This window comes from Oncorhynchus tshawytscha, linkage group LG16 (genome assembly GCF_018296145.1).
Source record: "Oncorhynchus tshawytscha isolate Ot180627B linkage group LG16, Otsh_v2.0, whole genome shotgun sequence".
Taxonomy (NCBI): domain Eukaryota; kingdom Metazoa; phylum Chordata; class Actinopteri; order Salmoniformes; family Salmonidae; genus Oncorhynchus; species Oncorhynchus tshawytscha.
The window spans coordinates 8958639-8981342 of record NC_056444.1 but is presented as its reverse complement, the minus strand read 5'-3'; the positions used below and the strand labels follow the sequence as shown (position 1 = coordinate 8981342).

General features: G+C 44.8%; 1 protein-coding gene across 5 annotated transcripts in view; it reads left to right on the top strand.

The window, feature by feature from the left end:
• Positions 1-22704, top strand: part of LOC112215286 (solute carrier family 12 member 7-like) — a 126995-nt gene that overhangs the window by 12123 nt on the left and 92168 nt on the right. The window contains exon 1 of one of the 5 annotated variants that reach the window (XM_042298738.1): positions 5376-5689. The exons of the other annotated variants lie outside the window; for them this stretch is intronic. Within the exon in view, the coding sequence (XP_042154672.1) occupies positions 5560-5689 (130 nt within the window). The 5' untranslated portion in view covers positions 5376-5559. Of the gene's footprint in view, positions 1-5375; positions 5690-22704 lie in introns of those variants that run through there. 5 annotated transcript variants of the gene reach the window in all.

Sequence of the window (22704 nt, the reverse complement as noted above, 5' to 3'; positions counted from 1 at the left end):
CTTTGGTCCAATTAATTTGTTTATTTTTGAAACGCTTTTCCATGGAATTACTACGTTGTCTTAACAGTTATCTTTAAAGGCTGTAGACGTGGAGTGAGAATCACATGGTTACACTATCAAAACCTTTCAGGCACCATTGGGGGAGAGGGTGTCTGTCAGTCACTTCCTGAAGGGGCTGTCTGGGTGACAGTGCCAACCCGTCTGAATCACACTGGAGAGATAAGCAGAGGACAAATACAGTTTTACCGGTGGTTACCTCTCTCACTGGGACTGATAACTGCACATAGACTGGAAAACTTAAATCTGTTTTACCTAATTTCTACCAGCATGTCACCTGTGCAAATAAAAAAACGCTTGATCACCTTTACTCCACACACAGCAAGGCATACAAAGCTCTCTCTCCATTTTGCCCTCCATTTGGCAAATCTGACCATAACTCTATTCTCCTGATTCCTGCTTACAAGCAAAAGTCAAACAGGAAGTACCAGTGACTCGCTCAGTATAGAAGAGGTGCGATAAAGCGGATGCAGAACTATAGGACTGTTTTGCACAGACTGAAATACAGTGCATTTGGAAAGTATTCAGACCCCTTAACTTTTTCCACATTTATTTACGTTACAACCTTATTCTAAAATGGATTAAATAGTTTTTTCCCTAATCAATCTACAAACAATACCCCATAATGACAAAGCAAAAACTGTTTTTTTCCCCCCCACATTTATAAAAAATAAACATCTGAAATCACATTTACATAAGCATTCATACCTTTTACTCAGTACTTTGTTGAAGCAACTTTTGGCAGTGATTACAGCCTCGAGTCTTCTTAGGTATGACGCTACAAGCTTGGCACACCTGTATTTGGGGAGTTTCTCCCATTCTTCGCTGCAGATCCTCTCATGTTCTGTCAAGTTGGATGGGGAGTGTCGCTGCACAGCTATTTTCAGGTCTCTCCAGACTAGAGGTTGACCGATTATGATTTTTTTCAATGCCGATACCGATTTATTGGCGGACCAAAAAAAAGCCGATACCGATTTAATCTGCCAATGTAAAAAAAATTTTTTTATTTTTATATATTTTTTTTAAAAATAATGACATTTACAACAATACTGAATGAACAACGAACACTTATTTTAACATAATATAATACATAAGTAAAATCAATTTAGTCTAAAATAAATAATGAAACATGCTCAATTTGGTTTCAATAATGCAAAAACACAGTGTTGGTGAAGAAAGTGCCATGTAAAAAAGTTAACATTTAATAGAGCTCCCCCCCTACTTTGTGCAATTTCCGCCTGAAGACATACCCAAATCTAACAGCCTGTAGCTCAGGCACAGAACCAAGGATATGCATATTCTTGGTACCATTTGAAAGAAAACACTCTGAAGTTTGTAAATCTGAATTGAATGTAGGAGAATAAAACACAATAGATCTGGTTTAGATAAAACAATGGGAAAAAAACATACGTTTTAATTTTTTTTTTTTTTTGTATCACCTTTAAAATGAACAAGATAAAACAAACATTCAGATAGGATGAGGACAATTTCAGTGAAAAATATAAGAGGGCAACAGTACTTGTGCAAAGTTTCAGAATGATGACTTCCAAAAGACTTCATTTTTCATAAAGTCACCCAGGTGTCCCACACAAGTAGCCCAAATGTACCCAAGTGGCCAAATTGGTGAAGGTATACATTTTGAAACAAATAACTATATACAAAATACCAAAATGGTATTATAACACACGCCCCCAAAAAATGTAGAAAAATAAATGCATTTTTTTTTGCAAAAAAACATTTTTTGATAAAAAATATATATATATTTTTAAATCTTTTTTCAAAAAAAAAAATGCATTTATTTTTCTACATTTTTTGGGGGGCGTGTGTTATAATACCATTTTGGTATTTTGTATATAGTTATTTGTTTCAAAGTGTATACCTTCACCAATTTGGCCACTAGTTACCCATGTTATTTTGTAACTATTTACACACTTTCAATATTTGGAAGACGCTCAGTCCTCTATCAAATCTATTTATATAGCCCCAGCCTAAAACCCCAAACAGCAAGCAATGCAGGTGTAGAAGCACGGTGGCTAGGAAAAACTCCCTAGAAAGGCCAAAACCTAGGAAGAAACCTAGAGAGGAATCAGGCTATGAGGGGTGGCCAGTCCTCTTCTGGCTGTGCCGGGTGGAGATCACAGTGGTTGTAGAGAGTGCAACAGGACAGCACCTCGAGTAAAAATGAACAGTTTAGGGTTCCATAGCCGCAGGCAGAACAGTTGAAACTGGAATAGCAGCAATGCCGGGTGGACTGGGGACAGCAAGGAGTCATCATGGCAGGTAGTCCTGAAGCATGGTCCAAGGTCTCAGGTCCTCCGAGAGAAAGGATAGAAAGAGAGAGCAGACTTAAGTTCACACAAGACACCGGATAAGACAGGAAAAGTACTCTAGATATAACATACTGACCCTAGCCCTCACCCACTTTGCCATATAACCCCACCAACTTTGCCAAAACTCTAGACAATATTCTGCTGCTGATGCCAGATGCCATAGCAGTCTCTTTCTGATGTAAAGCAGAGGGTCACTGAGCATGTGGTGCATGTGATGGGAGACTTCATCTTGCAAACACAGCAATGCCTCCATGCTGTGCCCTTAGGCACATCCATGCCTGCACAAATATATTTGGGCAGATGAACACTTGTGGCAGAAGGGACAGGGCTTGGTGCAGTGGTGCTGTAGCCAGCAAGCTCCTTGATGCTCCCTCTAATGTAGACTGATTGGAGGAAGCATGCTGGCTGTGTTGAGATGTACGTTGGATGTTACGTCAAAAATTGAATGACACGAAATTCAACAAGATAAGCGTTCACAAAATGTTTCGTGTTAGGTGATAAAAAATGGATTTAACCGAACAAAAGACCATTCATTGTGTAACAATGAGCCTTGGGATTGCAACCAGAGCAAGATCTTCAAAGGTAAACGATATATTTCAATGCAATCTGTGTGATTTTGTTACGCCTGTGCTGGCTGAATAAGTAGTTTGATATGGGGGTCTGTGCTCAGATAATCGCAGCGTATTCTTTCGCAATAAATTATTTTAAAAATCTGACAACACAGTTGGATTAGCAAGATTCTAGGCTTTCGAACCATGTGAGACACTTGTATTTTCATGAATGTTTAATTTGACTATTTATGTAGCGATCACCGTATGTTGTCAAATTTAATCCCGCTAATGGGTTCGGTGTGCAGAGGTTAATCCAACCGCTGTGTCAGATTTCAAAAAAACTTTACGGAAAAAGCATAATCTGAGAACGGAGCTTAGAACCCAAAACCGCCAGAGGAATATCCACCATTTTGGAATCAACAAAGTTAGAAACAACACCAGAAATATTCACTTACCTTTGATCTTCATCAGAAGGCACTCGCGGGAATCCCAGTTCGACAATAAATTACTGATTTGTTCCATCATTTATGTCCAAATAGCCACTCGTTGTTAGCGTGTTCAGCCCAGTAATCCATCTTCATGAGGCGCGAGCTTTTCGTCCAGACAAAATCTCAAAGTTCCGTTACAGTCCTTTAGAAACATGTCAAACAATGTATGGAATCAATCTTTAGTATGTTTTCAACATAAAACATCAATGTTCCAACCGGAGAATTCCTTTGTCTTCAGAAAAGCACTGGAATGAGAAGTAACTCTGTCGGGGGCGTGCGTCTTGAGACCAAGGCTCTCTGCCAGACCACTGACTCAAAGAGCTCTTATGAGCCCCTCCTTTATAGTAGAATCCTCAAACCAGTTTCTAAAGACGGTTGACATCTAGTGGAAGCCCTAGGAAGTGCAACCTCATCCATATCTCAATGTGTATTTGGCAAGCCAAGCTTGGAAAAACTTCAGATGTCCCACTTCCTGGTTGGATTTTTAGCAGGTTTTCACCTGCCATATGAGTTCTGTTATACTCAGACAGCATTCAAACAGTTTTAGAAACTTCAGAGTGTTTTCTATCCTATACTAATAATAATATGCATATATTAGCATCTGGGACAGAGTAGGAGGCAGTTCACTCTGGGCACGCTATTCATCCAAAAGTGAAAATGCTGCCCCCTATCACAAAAAGGTTAACTTCTTGTTAATCCAGCCGCTGTGTCTGATTTCAAATAGGCTTTACTGCGAAAGCACACCATGCGATTATCTGAGGACAGCGCCCCGCATACAAAAGCACCAGGCAGGTGCGCCACGAAAGTCAGAAATAGCGATATAATAAATGCCTTACCTTTTGTAGATCTTCTTCTGTTGGCACTCCAAAAGGTCCCAGCTACATCACAAATTGTCCTTTTATTCGATAAAGGCCTTCTTTATATCTAAAACGCAGTTTAGCTGGCGCGCTTCATTCAATAATCCACCGGTTTCCCTCCTTCAAAATGAATCCCAAACATTACCAATAAACTTCTCCAAACAACGTTTATAATCAAATCTCAGGTACCCCAATACATGGATAGACTATAAAATTTAAGACGGAGAATCGTTATTGTCTTTACCGGAGATAAATAACAAAGAACGCATGAAAACACTACAGCCAAAATGGGAGCCACTTAGAAAAACAACATTCTTGCTCATTTTTCCATTTTTCATTACTCCAGCCTTAAACTCCTCCTGAAGCCCTAGGAACTGCAATCTTGGAGGTTTTTGCCTCATGATGAACATGACAGCCATTGGAAACAGTGGTAGGCCAACATTTTTTTTGGGGGGGTGGGGGTTTGTCCTCAGGTTTTCACCTGCCATATCAGTTTTGTTATACTCCCAGACATTATTTTAACAGTTTTAGAAACTTTCAAGTGTTTTCTTTCCAAATCCACCAATTATATGCATATCCTAGCTTCTGGGCTTGAGTAACGGGCAGTTTAATTTGGGCACGCTTTTCATCCAGACGTCAAAATTCTGCCCCCTAGCCCAAAGAGGTTAACTGTATAGGAAGTTCTGGGGACAGGTCATCAGGATACTGGACAGCCAATAAATTGGGAGATGCATTGATTAACATTAAATTGATTAACACTTCCATTGTTTATACCTCCCCTAATTTGAAATGCAGACAGCCCCCATGGTTTAACAACACCTTCCACCTCTCCTAATTTGTCAGTTACCCACTGATGTGTGTAAAGGTGTTATACCTGCAAGAAAGTGATCAATAAGGGGCTGTTTGAAAGGGGCTCATATAAACATTATATATTTTACAGGTCTTATGTCTGAAATGGGTAAAAAACACTACACAACCTGACGTTAGTGTGTGTCAAGCCAAGTCTGCCTCTAAAGGGTGGGGCAGTTCAGTGCTTCCTTATTTGGAGAGGAGGGCTGGTCACATGGGGCCCACGGTAACCAAGCGATAGGGGAGAAAACTGAGAACCTTGAACCGACGGCAGAGCACGAGCACACAGGGACAGAGAGCGAGAGAGGGAAGGAGGTACAGGGAAGGAAAGCAGACCACAGAACACGGAGAGAAACAGAACAGAACAAGGAGCGAGGGAGAGATAAGCGAGGGACTGGCAGAACACTGATAAGCACATGGTGTGAAAATGCCTACAAACTTCACAGTGGTTCCTGTGAAGGATGTCAGGAAGTCCCGGGAAGAGGAAGAGGAGGAGGATGAAGATGTGGATGACAACAATGTCTTCAGAGAGGAAGACGAGGCTGCCCACTTCCCAGGTGAGAGGCAGAAAGTCTGGGGCTTTCATTCCCCACACAACTTACTCCCTCTGCCCTGCCAAGAAGATGAGGACATGACTTGTGGGCTGGAGTAGCTGTTGCTAAGTTGTGACTGAGCATGGCTCTGTAATTTTGTTTGTCATTAGGTGATTCTGTCGTTTTGGGTTTTGCTGTGTTTTGTCAGATCAGGTGTGTGGTGTATTGTCGGATCAGGTGTATTGTGAAGGGATGTGGTGGTGTATTGTCAGATTAGGTGTATTGTCAGATCAGGTGTTTGATCACAACGGAGGTGGTTGGTGATGGAAAGGTCAAAGCAACTCACTTCCTTGACCCTAACAAAGATGATGGCCAGGGCTTTATAGGGCTGCATTTGCTTTGGCTTTACATTTTGTGATAAGCAGCTTTTTCCTCTAGTTTTTGTTTCTCAGGTAATACAGATGGGAGACAGTAGACAGGGTCATGTTAGAGAAGTGTTTCCACTTCCTCCAAGGCTTTTTGGTTTGTTTTGTCCCGACTCCTCTCTTCCTCCCACTCTCCTTTTCTCTTTTTTTTTGTTGCAGTTTTGCTACCACACTTCCTGATCTCATTGCTCCCTTCCCTCAGTCTCTCCACAGTCACACTGTCAGAAATAATTAGCCTTAGCATCCAGAGACATCTTCTCTAATTGAGACGCCAGTGTCTTTCTGTTCCGTTAGCATGCTGCTACACAGTACAGTTTACCACTGAAAATCATCATCATCAATTCTCCCGTGAACCAGAGCCAATTCTGAATAACAAGCCCTAACATGGGAATGTCATTAGCTGAGTCTTCCCACAAGTCTGTGCTAACAGACTCCACACAGCCCCCATTGTTGTGCCAAACCGTTGCTGTTATTTTTGTTTTTCCACTGTTTCACAAGGCGAGGGACAAACGGGTTCCACAGCGGCGCGCAATTATGGCCGCCCACTGTGTGAGATTTGACAGACTGGGAAGAAGAGTGGTGGCTGGTTATATCAGCTCTCTGGCAGGGGTCTATCTGTGTGGCGCAGAGGGTCGGGTAGGGTTTAAAACACATGCATTGACTTTGTTTACGTGGAGACTGCCAGAAAGAAAGGGAGAGTCGGATAGCGGTCAATGTTATTGGCTTTCTGTTGGTTCTCTGTGGGGAGAGTTGAGATTCCACCTCCTCAGAGTGATCTGTAATCGGTCTGGTTCCTGCTTTGTAGTACCTGTATAATACTGAATCACTCCCCATAATAACAATACTAGACTTTGGTTAGAAGAAAAACATGGGGACATTTGAGACAATCATGACCTCTGGTGCAGCGGTCTAAGGCACTACATCTCAGTGCTAGAGGTGTCACTACAGACACCCTGGTTCGAATCCAGGCTGTATCACAACCGGCCGTGATTGTGCACCTCCCTATGGGACTCCCAATTGGCCCAGCGTCGTCCGGGTTTGGCCGGTGTAGGCCATCATTGTAAATAAGAATTTGTTCTTAAGTGACTTGCCTAATTAAATAAAGGTTAAATAAAAAAAGTTGTTTAGGTGTCTATTGGTCTTTACCCCAATACCTTTTTGTGCTCAACGACCCAGCAGATATTGGAGGGAAGGCAAGCAACTCCTCATGTTTGTCTGTCACTGTCTGTCGGTCTGTGTCTGCAGATAATTTGTCATCTGCCTTCCCTCTGTCTTTAGGAGTATTTAAACCTGAACTGGAACGAAACAAAACCTGAGATCTGTGTCAAATTATTCCTGAGTGTAAAAACACCCCATTGAATAACAGGGTAGGAGTAAAACATTTCAGATGTATGCACTGAAGCATCTCACTCAAAGGTTTTACAAAGCTAAAGTCATCGTGCTTTTAGCATATTGCGCTAGCCAGCCAAACTAAACAGCCGGTCTAGTTTCATTCAACCTTTGCTTGGAAAAGACTCTTTCTATAAACAGGTAACTTTGAAAATAATAAATGATTGTTGACATTTCAAAAACTGATTTTTAGACAAAACTGTCCTTCTGTGGTTTAGTACACAACTTTAATTAAATCTGCATTTTGAGCTGAATTTAGTGCTCTCTGAATGAGAAGCAGAGCTTTTCCTTTATGTTCGTCCAACTGGAATTCACATTGACCAAAAGTAATCTGTACCGATGGCCTGTTTGCTCAGTGGACTTGGAAAAACAATGCAGTTGGATGAATGTAACGTTAGGTTGCAACTGGTTGATTTAAAAAAACTTTTTTTTAACCATGCATGTGTATGACCTTTGACATGAATAGGCTATAATGGACACAGTTGAAAATGTTGGAACAGACAAACGATACATAAAGCTAAGTCAAGGTGTTCAGTTTGCTGCTGTGTGTCTCTGCAGGCCAGGTGGTCACTGTACTGGGGACGTGGCATGTGTTTCCTGTTGTTTTTCCTCTCCAGGCCCGGTATTGTTTCAAACCAGGCTGTGTTGCTGTGGTAGTGGTGGTTTTTAATTTTAACTAGGCAAGTCAGTTAAGAACAAATTCTTATTTTCAAGGAACAGTGGGTTAACTGCCTTGTTCAGGGGCAGAACGACAGATTTGTACCTTGTCAGCTCGGGGGTTTGAACTTGCAACCTTCCGGTTACTAGTCCAACTCTCTAACCACTAGGCTACACTGCCGCCCGGTAGTAGTAGTAGTGGTGGTGGTGGTGGTGGTGGTGGCGGCATTAACTCTACCAGCTCTCGTGCTTTTCTAGTTGCGCAGTGATCGTTAGCGGTTAATAAGCAGATGGCATCAAATAGCGCTCTAGATCATACTCTAGATCATACTCTAGATCATACTCTAGATCATACTCTAGATCATACTCTAGATCATACTCCAACCCGTTTCCTCTAGCTCTCATACGTACACCGTGTGTCTAAAGTCCTGTGTAGTAAACCATGTGCATGAAGTCCTGTGTAGTACACAGTGTATTTTCACTACTAGCACACTCAAGCAAATTATAGACTGTGAGCAGGCTGTACAATCTAGTGGTTACTATTTGAAACCTGCAGAACCTGTCCAGGAATTATTTTTTTTACCTGACTGTTATCTTTTGATACTACCAGATGAATTCAGAAGGAATCATAAGATTCCGTTCCATTTATGGATTATTGTAGTTGTAAACCTGGAAAATCTAAACAATACATTAGTTATCTTATTAATAAGTACAGTAGATCTTATGTACATTACCATTCCATGGTATATCGACTGATTTAAAATAATGCCTTCACGAGCATATTGCAACAACTCGTGTGAAGGAAGCAGAACATGGATGTAGGAACTACGATCACTTCTGCCTCATACTGACCCTGACCTCCCTGAGTTCAGCATGATTCCTCCATGCTCCTATGCCCTGCGGTGTTGCTCAACGCTTAGTTGTTTTTACTGAACTGTGTACTGAGGTCAGCTTGCTCCGACAGCAGGTCCTAGGTGTATTCTGAGGCAGGTTCCGTTGCAGTACAGCCCAACTCCACAGACGGTGTAGCCCGACTGTGTCTCCAAGGCCACGCCCACTGGGAGTCATGGAGCACGACGTGTTTTCTAAACACGCTCGCACATCTCTGGAATTCCTGAAGACGGTTCAGCTGAGTTGTTCCTCTGAGCGCCTGTCCTGGACTGAGGATTGTGTAATCTGTGTTCATTGGGAATGTTTACAGTTGGAGGGAGAATGGAGGGAGTCACATGTCAAAAGAGGAGCATGGCCTCTTTCACTCCTTTGCCTTAGGGGAAGCGTTTGCTCTGCACAGGAAGCCGGTTGTGTGAGCTGGTTGTGAATGAAGAGTCTCTCTGGGAATCTATGTTCTCTGAGTAATGGCAGCCCACCCTCAAGCCTTCGCCCACACACCAGTAGCACTCGTGTTTTCACACTCATTTAATTGACAGGCTCTGTGTCACTGGTGTGTTTGTAAAAAGCCTAGTTGGCCAAATAAAATCGGTTAAACGGATTGGTTGAGAGCCTGGGACGAGTCGGAGCTACATTGACCTCCTCCAATCACACGTCCTGTTTCCAAGCCCTATGAACCCTCCCCACACAGCCCCTCTCCTGGGTGCTTGACCCGCAATGTGGCACCACTGATAAGCACCCTGCGTGTTTCCCCCTCAGCCCTCACACATGCACAGTACTGCGTAACACAAGATGGTTTCATGCTATTTCCTCAGGCAACGGCTCAGTACCAACCTGCCCTGAGGAGAAAATATTCAACAATAGCTTTCGTTTCATTGACAGAGCATCTATATTTGATAACACTTGAACCCTCTGTCATAAGGCCTACATAGAATTATTATGTCATAAGACCCACATATAGCCTACATAGAACTGTTATTATAAGGCCTACGTAGAACTGTTATTATAAGGCCTACGTAGAACTGTTGTTATAAGGCCTACGTAGAACTGTTATAAGGCCTACGTAGAACTGTTATAAGGCCTACGTAGAACTGTTATAAGGCCTACGTAGAACTGTTATAAGGCCTACGTAGAACTGTTATAAGGCCTACGTAGAACTGTTGTTAGGCCTACGTAGAACTGTTGTTAGGCCTACGTAGAACTGTTGTTATAAGGCCTACGTAGAACTGTTGTTATAAGGCCTATGTAGAACTGTTATAAGGCCTACGTAGAACTGTTGTTATAAGGCCTACGTAGAATTATTATGTCATAAGGCCCACATATAGCCTACATAGAACTGTTGTTATAAGGCCTACATAGAACCAATGATATGATAATTAGGCCCCTCATGGAATCTAGGCATTACAGCAGAATTCAACAATATAAAAACATGCCTTCGTAGCGAATCAACTAAATGTAACAAAGTATTTATTTGCCAATGTTTGACTTAAGACATGAACAGAATGCATCAGTAATTTGTATTACCTGTGTACTAAGCTATGGGATTGTTTTAAGATGGTCATACCATGGATAATTTAGCTATTTTATAAAGAAATGTAGGACCCCTTTTTTAGGTATAAAAAAAAAAAAAACATCTAAAATATTGAATTTGTCCTTTACTACTATAGCCCATAGAAACGCATTGAATAAAACATTCATAACTGGCAAAAAGACAGTCAAAAAATGTATTGTAAGGTTTTGAAGTGTCTGTCCTACAGTGCTTTAGGAAAGTCTTCTGACCCCTTTCCTTTTTCCATATTTGTTATTATTCTGAAATGGATTGATTTCCCTCATCAATCTACACACAATACCCCACAATGATAAAGCAAGATGTTATACCAAATGTATTAAAAATAGAAAGCAGAGATACCTGATTTACATAAGTATTCAGACCTGTTGCTATGAGACTCGAAATTGAGCTCAGGTGCATCCTGTTTCCATTAATCATCCTTGAGATGTTTCTACAACTTGGAGTCCACCTGTGGTAAATTCAATTGATTGGAGATGATTTGGAAAGGCACACAACTGTCTATAATTGATCTCAGGTGTGGACCTTACAGTGAAACGCTTACTTACGAGCCCCTAACCAACAGTGCAGTTTCAAAAGAATAAGAGATGAAGGTAACAAGTAATTAAAGAGCAGCAGTAGAAAATAACAATATATACAGGGGGGTGCCGGTACAGAGTCAATGTGCGTTGGCACCGGTTGAGGTAGTATGTACAGTTGAAGTCGGAAGTTTACATACACTTACGTTGGAGTCATTAAAACTTGTTTTTCAACCACTCCACAAATGTCTGGTTAACAAACTATAGTTTTGGCACGTTAGTTGTGTCATGCACAAAGTAGATGTCCTAAGTAATTTTTCCAACAATTGTTTACAGACAGATTATTTCACTTATAATTCACAGTATCACAATTCCAGTGGGTCAGAAGTTTACATACACTAAGCTGACTGTGCTTTTAAATAGCTTGGAAAATTCCAGAAAATTATGTCATGGCTTTAGAAGCTTCTGATATGCTAATTTACATAATTTGAGTCAATTGGAGGTGTATCTGTGGATGTATTTCAAGGCCTACCTTCAAACTCAGTGCCTCTTTGCTTGACGTCATGGGAAAATCAAAAGAAATCAGCCAAGACCTCAGAAAAGATATTGGAGACATCCAAGTCTGGTTCCTCCTTGGGAGGATTTCCAATTCCCAATTCCCAAACGCCTGAAGGTACCACGTTCATCTGTACAAACAATAGTACGCAAGTATAAACACCATGGGACCACGCAGCCGTCTTACCGGTCAGGAAGGAGACGCGTTCTGTCTCCTAGAGATGAATGTACTTGGCGCAAAAAGTGCAAAGGACCCTGTGAAGATGCTGGAGGAAACAGGTAGAAAAGTGTCTATATCCACAGTAAAAATAGTCCCATATCGACATAACCTGAAAGGCGCTCAGCAAGGAAGAAGCCACTGCTTCAAAACCGCCATAAAAAGCCACACCACGGTTTGCAACTGCACATGGGGACAAATATCGTACTTTTTGGAGAAATGTTCTCTGGTCTGATGAATCAAAAATAGAACTGTTTGGCCATAATGACCATCGTTATGTTTGGAGGAAAAAGGGGGAGGCTTGCAAGCTGAACACCATCCCAACCGTGAAGCACGGGGGTGGCAGCGTCATGTTGTGGGGGTGCTTTGCTGCAGGAGGGACTGGTGGGCTTCACAAATAGATGACATCATGAGGTAGGAAAATGACATCAGTCAGAAAGTTAAAGCTTGGTCACAAATGGGTATTCCAAATGGACAATGACCCCAAGCATACTTCCAAATTTGTGACAAAATGGCTTAAGGACAACAAAGTCAAGGTATTGGAGTGGCCATCACAAAGCCCTGACCTTAATCCTATAGAAAATTTGTGGGCAGATCTTAAAAAGCGTGTGCAAGCAAGGAGGCCTACAAACCTGACTCGGTTACACCAGCTCTGTCAGGAGGAATGCACCAAATTCCCCCAACTTATTGTGGGAAGCTTGTGGAAGGCTACCCAACGCGTGGACCCAAGTTAAACAATTTAAAGGCAATGCTACCAAATACTAATTGAGTGTATGTAAACTTCTGACCCACTGGGAATGTGATGAAAGAAATAAAAGCTGAAATAAATCATTATCTCAAATATTTTTCTGACATTTCACATTCTTAAAATTAAGTGGTGATCTGAGCTGACCTAAGACAGGGACTTTTAACTATGATTAAATGTCAAGAATTGTGAAAAACTGAGTTTAAATGTATTTTGCTAAGGTGTATGTAAACTTCAGACCTGAACTGTACATGTAGGTAGAGTTAATTAATGTGACTATGCATAGATGACGACAGAGAGTGGCAGTGGTGTGGAGAGGAGAAGGAAGAGAGGAGGGTAATGCAAATAGTCTGGTTAGCCATTTGACTAGATGTGCAGGAGTCTTATGGCTTGGGGGTAGAAGCTGTTTCGAAGCCTCTTGGACCTAGACTTGGCGCTCCGGTACCGCTTGCCGTGCGGTAGCAGAGACAACTATCTGTGACTAGAGTGGCTGGAGTCTTTGACAATTTTTAGGGCCTTCCTCTGACACCGCCTGGTATAGAGGTCCTGGATGGCAGGAAGCTTGGCCCAGTACATCACTGGGGCCATTTGCACTACCCTCTGTAGTGCCTTGCGGTCGGAGGCCGAGCAGTTGCCATACCGGGCAGTGATGCAACCAGTCAGGATGCTCTTGATGGTGCAGCTGTGGAACGTTTTGAGAATCTGAGGACCCATGCCAAGTCTTCTCAGTCTCCTGAGGGGGAATAGGTTTTGTTGTGCCTGCTTCACGGCTGTCTTGGTTGCCTTGGACCATGTTAGTTTGTTGGCAATGTGGACCAAGCAACCTGAAGCTCTCAACCTGCTCCTCTACAGCCCCGTCGATGAAAGTGGGGGCGTGCTTGTTCCTCCTTTTTCTGTAGTCCACAATCGTCTCCTTTGTCTTGATCACGTTGAGGGAGAGTTTGGTGTCCTTGCACCACATGGTCAGGTCACTGACCACCTCCCTATAAGCTGTCTCGTTGTTGTCGGTGATCAGGCACTGGTGTGTCATCAGAAAACTTAATGATGGTGTTGGAGTCATGCTTGGCCATGCAGTCATGAGTGAACAGGGAGTACAGGAGGGGGCTGAGCACACACCCCTGAGTGGCCCCTATGCTGAGGATCAGCGTGGCGGATGTGTTGTTACCTACCCTTACCACCTTGGGGCATCCTGTTAGGAAGTCCAGGATCCAGTTGCAGAGGGAAGTGTTTAATCCCAGGGTCCTTAGCTTATTGATGAGCTTTGAGGGCACTATGGTGTTGAACGCTGAGCTGTAGTCAATGAATAGCATTCTCACATAGGTGTTCCCTTTGTCCAGGTGGGTAAGGGCAGTGTGGAGTGCAATAGAGATTGCATCACCTGTGGATCTGTTGGGGTGGTATGCAATTTGGAGTGGCTCTCGGGTTTCTGGGGTGATTGTGTTGTGACCGATGACCAGCCTTTCAAAGCACTTCATGGCTACAGACGTGAGTGCTACTGGTCGGTAGTCATTTAGGCAGGTTTCCTTAGTATTCTTGGTAGAGGTCGACCGATTATGATCTTTTTTTTTTTATGCCGATACCGATTATTGGAGGGCCATAAAAGCCGATACCGATTTAGTCGGCCAATTTTTATTTATTGATTTGTAATAATGACAATTACAATACTGAATGAACACTTATTTGAATAATATAATACATTATATTAATAAAGTGTTGTAAAAACAAAGTGTTGGAGAAGAAAGTAAAAGTGCAATATGTGCCATGTAAGAAAGCTAACGTTTCAGTTCCTTGCTCAGAACATGAGAACATATGAAAGCTGGTGGTTCCTTTCAACATGAGTCTTCAATATTCCCAGGTAAGAAGTTTTAGGTTGTAGTTATTATAAGAATTATAGGACCATTTGTATTTCATTAACCTTTGACTATTGGATGTTCTTATAGTGAAAATCTGTCATTCTGCCCATGAACAAGGCAGTTAACCCACTGTAGGCCGTCATTGAAAATAAGAATGTGTTCTTCACCGACTTGCCTAGTTAAATAAAGAATAAATAAAGGTGTAAAAAAAAAAAAAAAAATTGGCGCCCAATAATACAGATTTCCAATTGTTATGAAAACTTGAAATCGGCCCTAATTAATCGGCCATTCTGATTAATCGGTCGACCTCTAGTTCTTGGCCACAGGCACTATGGTGGTCTGCTGAAAACATGTTGGTTTTACAGACTCGGACAGGGAGAGGTTGAAAATGTCAGTGAAGACACCTTGCTAGTTGGTCTGCGCATGCTCGCAGTACATGTCCTGGTTATCCATCTGGCCCTGCGGCCTTATGAATGTTGACCTGTCTAAAGGTCTTACTCACATCGGCTGCGGAGGGCTTGATCACACAGTCTTCGGTACAGCTGGTGCTCTCATGCATGTTTCAGTGTTATTTGCCTCGAAACGAGCATAAAGTAGTTTAGCTCATCTGGTAGGCTCGTGTCACTGGGCAGCTCTCGGCTGTGCTTCCCTTTGTAGTCTGTAATGGTTTGCAAGCCCTGCCACATCCGACTAGCGTCAGAGCCGGTGTAGTACGACTCTATCTTAGTCCTGTATTGACGCTTTGCCTGTTTGATGGATCGTCCGAGGGTATAGTGGGATTTCTTATAAGCTTCCGGGTTAGAGTCCCGCTCCTTGTTAGTGGTAGCTCTAGCCTTTAGCTCAGTGCGGATGCTGCCTGTAATCCATGGCTTCTGGTTGGGATATGTACATACGGTCACTGTGGGGACAATGTTATCGATGCACTTATTGATCAAGCCAATGACAGATGTGGTGTACATCAATCCAGTTTGTTTTGACTCATGAGCGCTAACCAAACAACGGTCTCTGGCTGGTGCTCACTTCAATTAAAAGATAACGACACACAAAAATATACATTTTTTTTCCCCAGACCTCAAAAGTGGTCTCCTGATGTGGTTTAAGCATTGCTGTGGACATTGAACATCTCATGTTGTTGTTTTTCTATTTTAAAAAGTGCGTATGGCTTTAATTGCATTTTTAAATAACATTGACTGTACAGATGACACACACTGCCATTATTCTCACCACTTAGTTAGATTGACATTATTGACATTCTTCTGTAGTTAATTCTCACTAGATAGTGTTGAGTTGGGAAACAAGACAACTTGGAAGTGTTGTAAGGTGTTAGGTAGTAGTTTTGACATTCTTTAGGCCCACTAATATGTTCCACTGAATGTGGATAATGCTTCCAAATGAACAGTATCCAAGTCTTGTTGCCTTAGTTTACCCAGTTCATACACTGCAAGACCAAATGTATGTGGACACCTGCTCGTCGAACGTCTCATTCCAAAATCATGGACATTAAGATGGAGTTTGTCCGCCCTTTGCTGCTGTAACACAGCCTCCACTCTTCTGGGAAGGTTTTCCACTTAGATGTTGGAACATTGTTGCGGGGATTTGCTTTCATTCAGCAATGAGCATTAGTGAGGTCGGGCACTGATGTTGGGCGATTAGGCCTGGCTCACAGTCGGCGTTCCAATTCATCACGAAAGTGTTTGAGGTTAAGGTCAGTGCTCTGTACAGGCCAGTCAAGTTCTTCCACACCAATCTCATAAACCATTTCTGTACGGAACTTGCGTTGTGCACGGGGGCATTGTCATGTTGAAACAGGAAAGGGTCTTCCCCTAACTTGCCATAAAGTTGGAAGCACAGAATCGTGTAGAATGTAATTGTATGCTGTAGCGTTAAGATTTCTCTTCACTGGAGCTAAGGGGCCCTTACCATGGAAAACAGCCCCAGACCATTATTCCTCCTCCACCAAACTTCACAGTTGGCACTATGATTGGGGCAGGTAGCGTTCTCATGGCATCCGCCAAACCCAGATTCATCCATCGAATTGTAAGATGGTGAAGCGTGATTCATCACTCCTGAGAACGCGTTTCCACCGATTCCAATGCCGTGAACTTTACACCACTCCAGCCAACGCTTGGCATTGTGCATGGTGATCTCAGGCTTGTGTGCGGCTGCTCGGCCATGGAAACCCATTTTACAGACGAACAGTTATTGTGTTGACGTTGCTTCCAGAGGCAGTTTGGAACTCGGTAGTACGTGTTGCAACCGAGGACAGGTGATTTTTACGCTCTACGCGTTTTAGCCCTTGCCGATCCTGTTCTGTGAGCTTGTGTGGCCTACCACTTACCGTCTGAGCCGTTGTTGCTCGTAGACCTTTCCACTTCACAATAACAGCACTTAAAGTTGACCAGGGCAGCTCTAGCAGGAAAAAATTTGACGAACTGACTTGTTGGAAAGGTGGCATCCTATGACAGTGCCACTTTGAAAATCACTGAACTCTTCAGTACGGGCCATTCTGCTGCCATTGTTTGTCTTTGGAGATTGCATGGCTGTGTGCTCGATTCTATACACCTGTCAGCAACGGCTATGGCTGAAATAGCGGAATCCACTAATTTGAAGGCGTGTCCACATACTTTTGTATATGTAGTGTATCTCTTAGAGAAGAGCATCCCCTTTCCCATCTGTGATAACCCCAAAACCAATTATCTTAGAGAAGAGCATCCATTAGAGTCCTGGTACATTAGCTGATTCACTCCGTCCGTTGCGTCAGTTATTAAAGTGGTCAGCCTGCAGCTTGTTATCCTACGTTTATTGTTTGGCTGCTAAACATAACCATGGGTTCTGGCATTTTATAAATGGGCAACTGGAAAACACCTGGTTCCTACTTGAGCTGTTCAATTCCCTGTTCATAGCTTTGGCAACTGCGGTTAGGAAGTGCACTTTGTTCTTATTGAGCAACTGTGGCCAAAAAGTATTGTTTTGTGACAGATGGTGCGATCATACTTTTCCTCACTATCACGCAAAGGAGGATCTCTAATTAAAAAGTGTGTTTTTTGTGAAAAACGTTGCTTGTTAACATCTCCAACCTATCTAACAGTGACACCCTCTGGAGAAGCCTGGACTTTCTCCTTCAGTCAATTACTCTTATTACAAGATGTACTGTAGCTATGTGTCAATTCCTCCCTTAACACTATGAGTTCATGTCAAATCTATAAATAAGCTATTGAAATAAAAAATGTGATTTTTATCATGTGATAACTGTGATTGTACCAGAGATTGTTTTGTTTAAGGAACCTAATTCCCACAAATGCAACATTTCACAAATGTTTTCCTTTTTTTTCCTTCACATTTTCAGTCACCCCCCACTATCACCTAACACCCCCCACCCACTATCACCTAACACCCCACCCACTATCACCCCCCACTATCACCTAACACCCCCACCCACTATCACCTACCCCCACTATCACCTAACACCCCCACCCACTATCACCTACCCCCACACTACTATCACCTAACACCCCCACTATTATCACCTAACCCCCCACTACTATCACCTAACCCCCCACTACTATCACCTAACCCCCACTACTATCACCTAACCCCCCACTACTATCACCTAACACCCCCCCACTACTATCACCTAACACACACCCCCACTACTATCACCTAACACCACCCCCCACTACTATCACCTAACACCACCCCCCACTACTATCACCTAACACCACCCCCCACTACTATCACCTAACACACTTCCCACTACTATCACCTAACACCCCCACTACTATCACCTAACACCCCCACCCACTATCACCCCCCACTATCACCTAACACCCCACTATCACCTACCCCCCCCACTACTATCACCTAACACCCCCACCCACTATCACCTACCCCCCACCCACTACTATCACCTAACACCCCCACTACTATCACCTAACCCCCACCCACTATCACCTAACCCCCACCCACTATCACCTACCTCCCCACCCACTATCACCTACCCCCACTACTATCACCTAACACCCCCCACTACTATCACCTACCCCACTATCACCTAACACCCCCCACCCACTATCACCTACCCCCACTACTATCACCTAACACCCCTCACTACTATCACCTAACACCCCCACCCACTATCACCTACCCCCCACCCACTATCACCCCCACTATCACCTAACACCCCACTATCACCTACCCCCCACTACTATCACCTAACACCCCCACCCACTATCACCTACCCCCCACCCACTATCACCTACCCCCACTATCACCTAACACCCCCCACCCACTATCACCTACCCCCACACTACTATCACCTAACACCCCCCCACTATTATCACCTAACCCCCACTACTATCACTCTAACACCCCCCACTACTATCACCTAACACCCCCCACCTAACACTACTATCACACCTAACACTTCTACTACTATCACCTAACACTTACTACTATCACCTAACACACTTCCCACTACTATCACCTAACACCACCCCCACTACTATCACCTAACACCACCCCCACTACTATCACCTAACACCACCCCACTACTATCACCTAACACACCCCACTACTATCACCTAACACCCCCACTACTATCACCTAACACCCCCACCCACTATCACCCCCACTATCACCTAACACCCCACTATCACCTACCCCCACTACTATCACCTAACACCCCACCCACTATCACCTACCCCCACCCACTATCACCTACCCCCCCACTACTATCACCTAACACCCCCACCCACTATCACCTACCCCCACCCACTATCACCCCCCACTATCACCTAACACCCCACTATCACCTACCACCCACTACTATCACCTAAAACCCCCACCCACTATCACCTAACACCCCCACCCACTATCACCTACCCCCCACCCACTATCACCCCCACTATCACCTAACACCCCACTATCACCTAACACCCCACTATCACCTACCCCCCACTACTATCACCTACCCCCACTATCACCTACTCCCCACTACTATCACCTACCCCCACTATCACCTACTCCCCACTACTATCACCTACCCCCCCCACTATCACCTAACACCCCCTACTATCACCTAACACTCTCACTATCACCTAACACCCCCACTATCACCTAACACCCCCACCCACTATCACCTACCCCCACTACTATCACCTAACACCCTCACTACTATCACCTAACACCCCCACCCACTATCACCTACCCCACCCACTATCACCTACCCCTACTATCACCTAACACCCCCCACCCACTATCACCTACCCCCACACTACTATCACCTAACACTTCCCTATTATCACCTAACCCCTACTACTATCACCTAACACCCCTCACTACTATCACCTAACACTACTACTATCACCTAACACCCCCCACTACTATCACCTAACACCCCCCACTACTATCACCTAACACACCCCCACTACTATCACCTAACACCACCCCCACTACTATCACCTAACACCCCCACCCACTATCACCTACCCCCCATCCACTATCACCTACCTCCCACCCACTATCACCCCCACTATCACCTAACACCCCACTATCACCTACCCCCCACTACTATCACCTAAAACCCCCACCCACTATCACCTAACACCCCCACCCACTATCACCTACCCCCCACCCACTATCACCCCCCACTATCACCTAACACCCCACTATCACCTACCCCCACTACTATCACCTAAACCCCCACCCACTATCACCTAACACCCCTACCCACTACTCACCCACCCCCCACCCACTATCACCCCCACTATCACCTAACACCCCACTATCACCTAACACCCCACTATCACCTACCTTCCCCACTACTATCACTCTACTCTACTACTATCACCACCCCCCACTATCACCTACCCCCACTACTATCACCTACCCCCCACTATCACCTAACACCCCCACCCACTATCACCTACCCCCACTACTATCACCTAACACCCCCCACTACTATCACCTAACACCCCACCCACTATCACCTACCCCCCCCACTATCACCCCCACTATCACCTAACACCCCACTATCACCTACCCCCCACTACTATCACCTAACACCCCCCCACCCACTATCACCTACCCCCCCCACCCACTATCACCCCCACTATCACCTAACACCCCACTATCACCTACCCCCCCCTACTATCACCTAAAACCCCCCACCCACTATCACCTAACACCCCCACCCACTATCACCTACCCCCACCCACTATCACCCCCCACTATCACCTAACACCCCACTATCACCTAACACCCCACTATCACCTACCCCCCACTACTATCACCTAACACCCCCCACCCACTATCACCTACCCCCACCCACTATCACCCCACTATCACCTAACACCCCACTATCACCTAACACCCCACTATCACCTACCCCCACTACTATCACCTAACACCCCCCACCCACTATCACCTACCCCCACCCACTATCACCCCCCACTATCACCTAACACCCCACTATCACCTACCCCCCACTACTATCACCTAACACCCCCACCCACTATCACCTACCCCCACTACTATCACCTACCCCCACCCACTATCACCTACCCCCCACTACTATCACCTACCCCCTATCACTAATACACTACCCTAATGCCTATCACAACACTTACTATCACCTAACACTATCACCTACCTACCCTATCACCTAACTACTATCACCTAACACCCCCACTACTATCACCTACCCCACTACTATCACCTAACACCCCTACCCACTATCACCTACCCCCCACTACTACTATCACCTAACACCCCCCACCCACTATCACCTACCCCCCACTACTATCACCTACCCCCCACTACTATCACCTACCCCCCCACTATCACCTAACACCCCTACTACTATCACCTACCCCCCACTATCACCTAACAACCCCCACTATCACCTAACACCCCTCCACTACTATCACCTAACACCCACTATCACCTAACACCCCCACTACTATCACCTAACACCCCCCACCCACTATCACCTACCCCCACCCACTATCACCCCCACTATCACCTAACACCCCACTATCACCTACTATCACTACTATCACCTAACACCCCCCCACTACTATCACCTAACACACACCCACTATCACCTACCCCCCACTACTATCACCTAACACCCCCCCCTACTATCACCTAACACCCCCACCCACTATCACCTACCCCCCACTACTATCACCTAACACCCCCACTACTATCACCTAACACCCCCCCACTATCACCTACCCCCCCCACTATCACCTACCCCCACTATCACCTACTACACTACATCACCTACTATCACCCACTATCACCCCCCACCCACTATCACCTACCCCCCACTACTATCACCTAACACCCCCCACTACTATCACCTAACACCCCCACCCACTATCACCTACCCCCATCCACTATCACCTACCCCCCACCCACTATCACCCCCCACTATCACCTAACACCCCACTATCACCTACTATCACTACTATCACCTAAAAACCCCACCCACTATCACCTAACACCCCCACCCACTATCACCTACCCCCCACCCACTATCACCCCCACTATCACCTAACACCCCACTATCACCTAACACCCCACTATCACCTACCCCCACTACTATCACCTAAAACCCCCACCCACTATCACCTAACACCCCCCACCCACTATCACCCACCCCCACCCACTATCACCCCCACTATCACCTAACACCCCACTATCACCTAACACCCCACTATCACCTACCCCCCCACTACTATCACCTACCCCCCACTACTATCGCACCCCCCACTATCACCTACCCCCACTACTATCATCTACCCCCCACTATCACCTAACACCCCACCCACTATCACCTACCCCCACTACTATCACCTAAACCCCTCACTACTATCACCTAACACCCCCCACCCACTATCACCTACACCCCCACCCACTATCACCCCCCACTATCACCTAACACCCCACTATCACCTACCCCCACTACTATCACCTAACACCCCCACCCACTATCACCTACCCCACCCACTATCACCTACCCCACCCACTATCACCCCCTCCCACCACCTACCTCCACTACTATCACCTAAAACCCCCACCCACTATCACCTAACACCCCCACCCACTATCACCCACCCCCCACCCACTATCACCCCCACTATCACCTAACACCCCACTATCACCTAACACCCCACTATCACCTACCCCCCCACTACTATCACCTACTTCCCCACTACTAT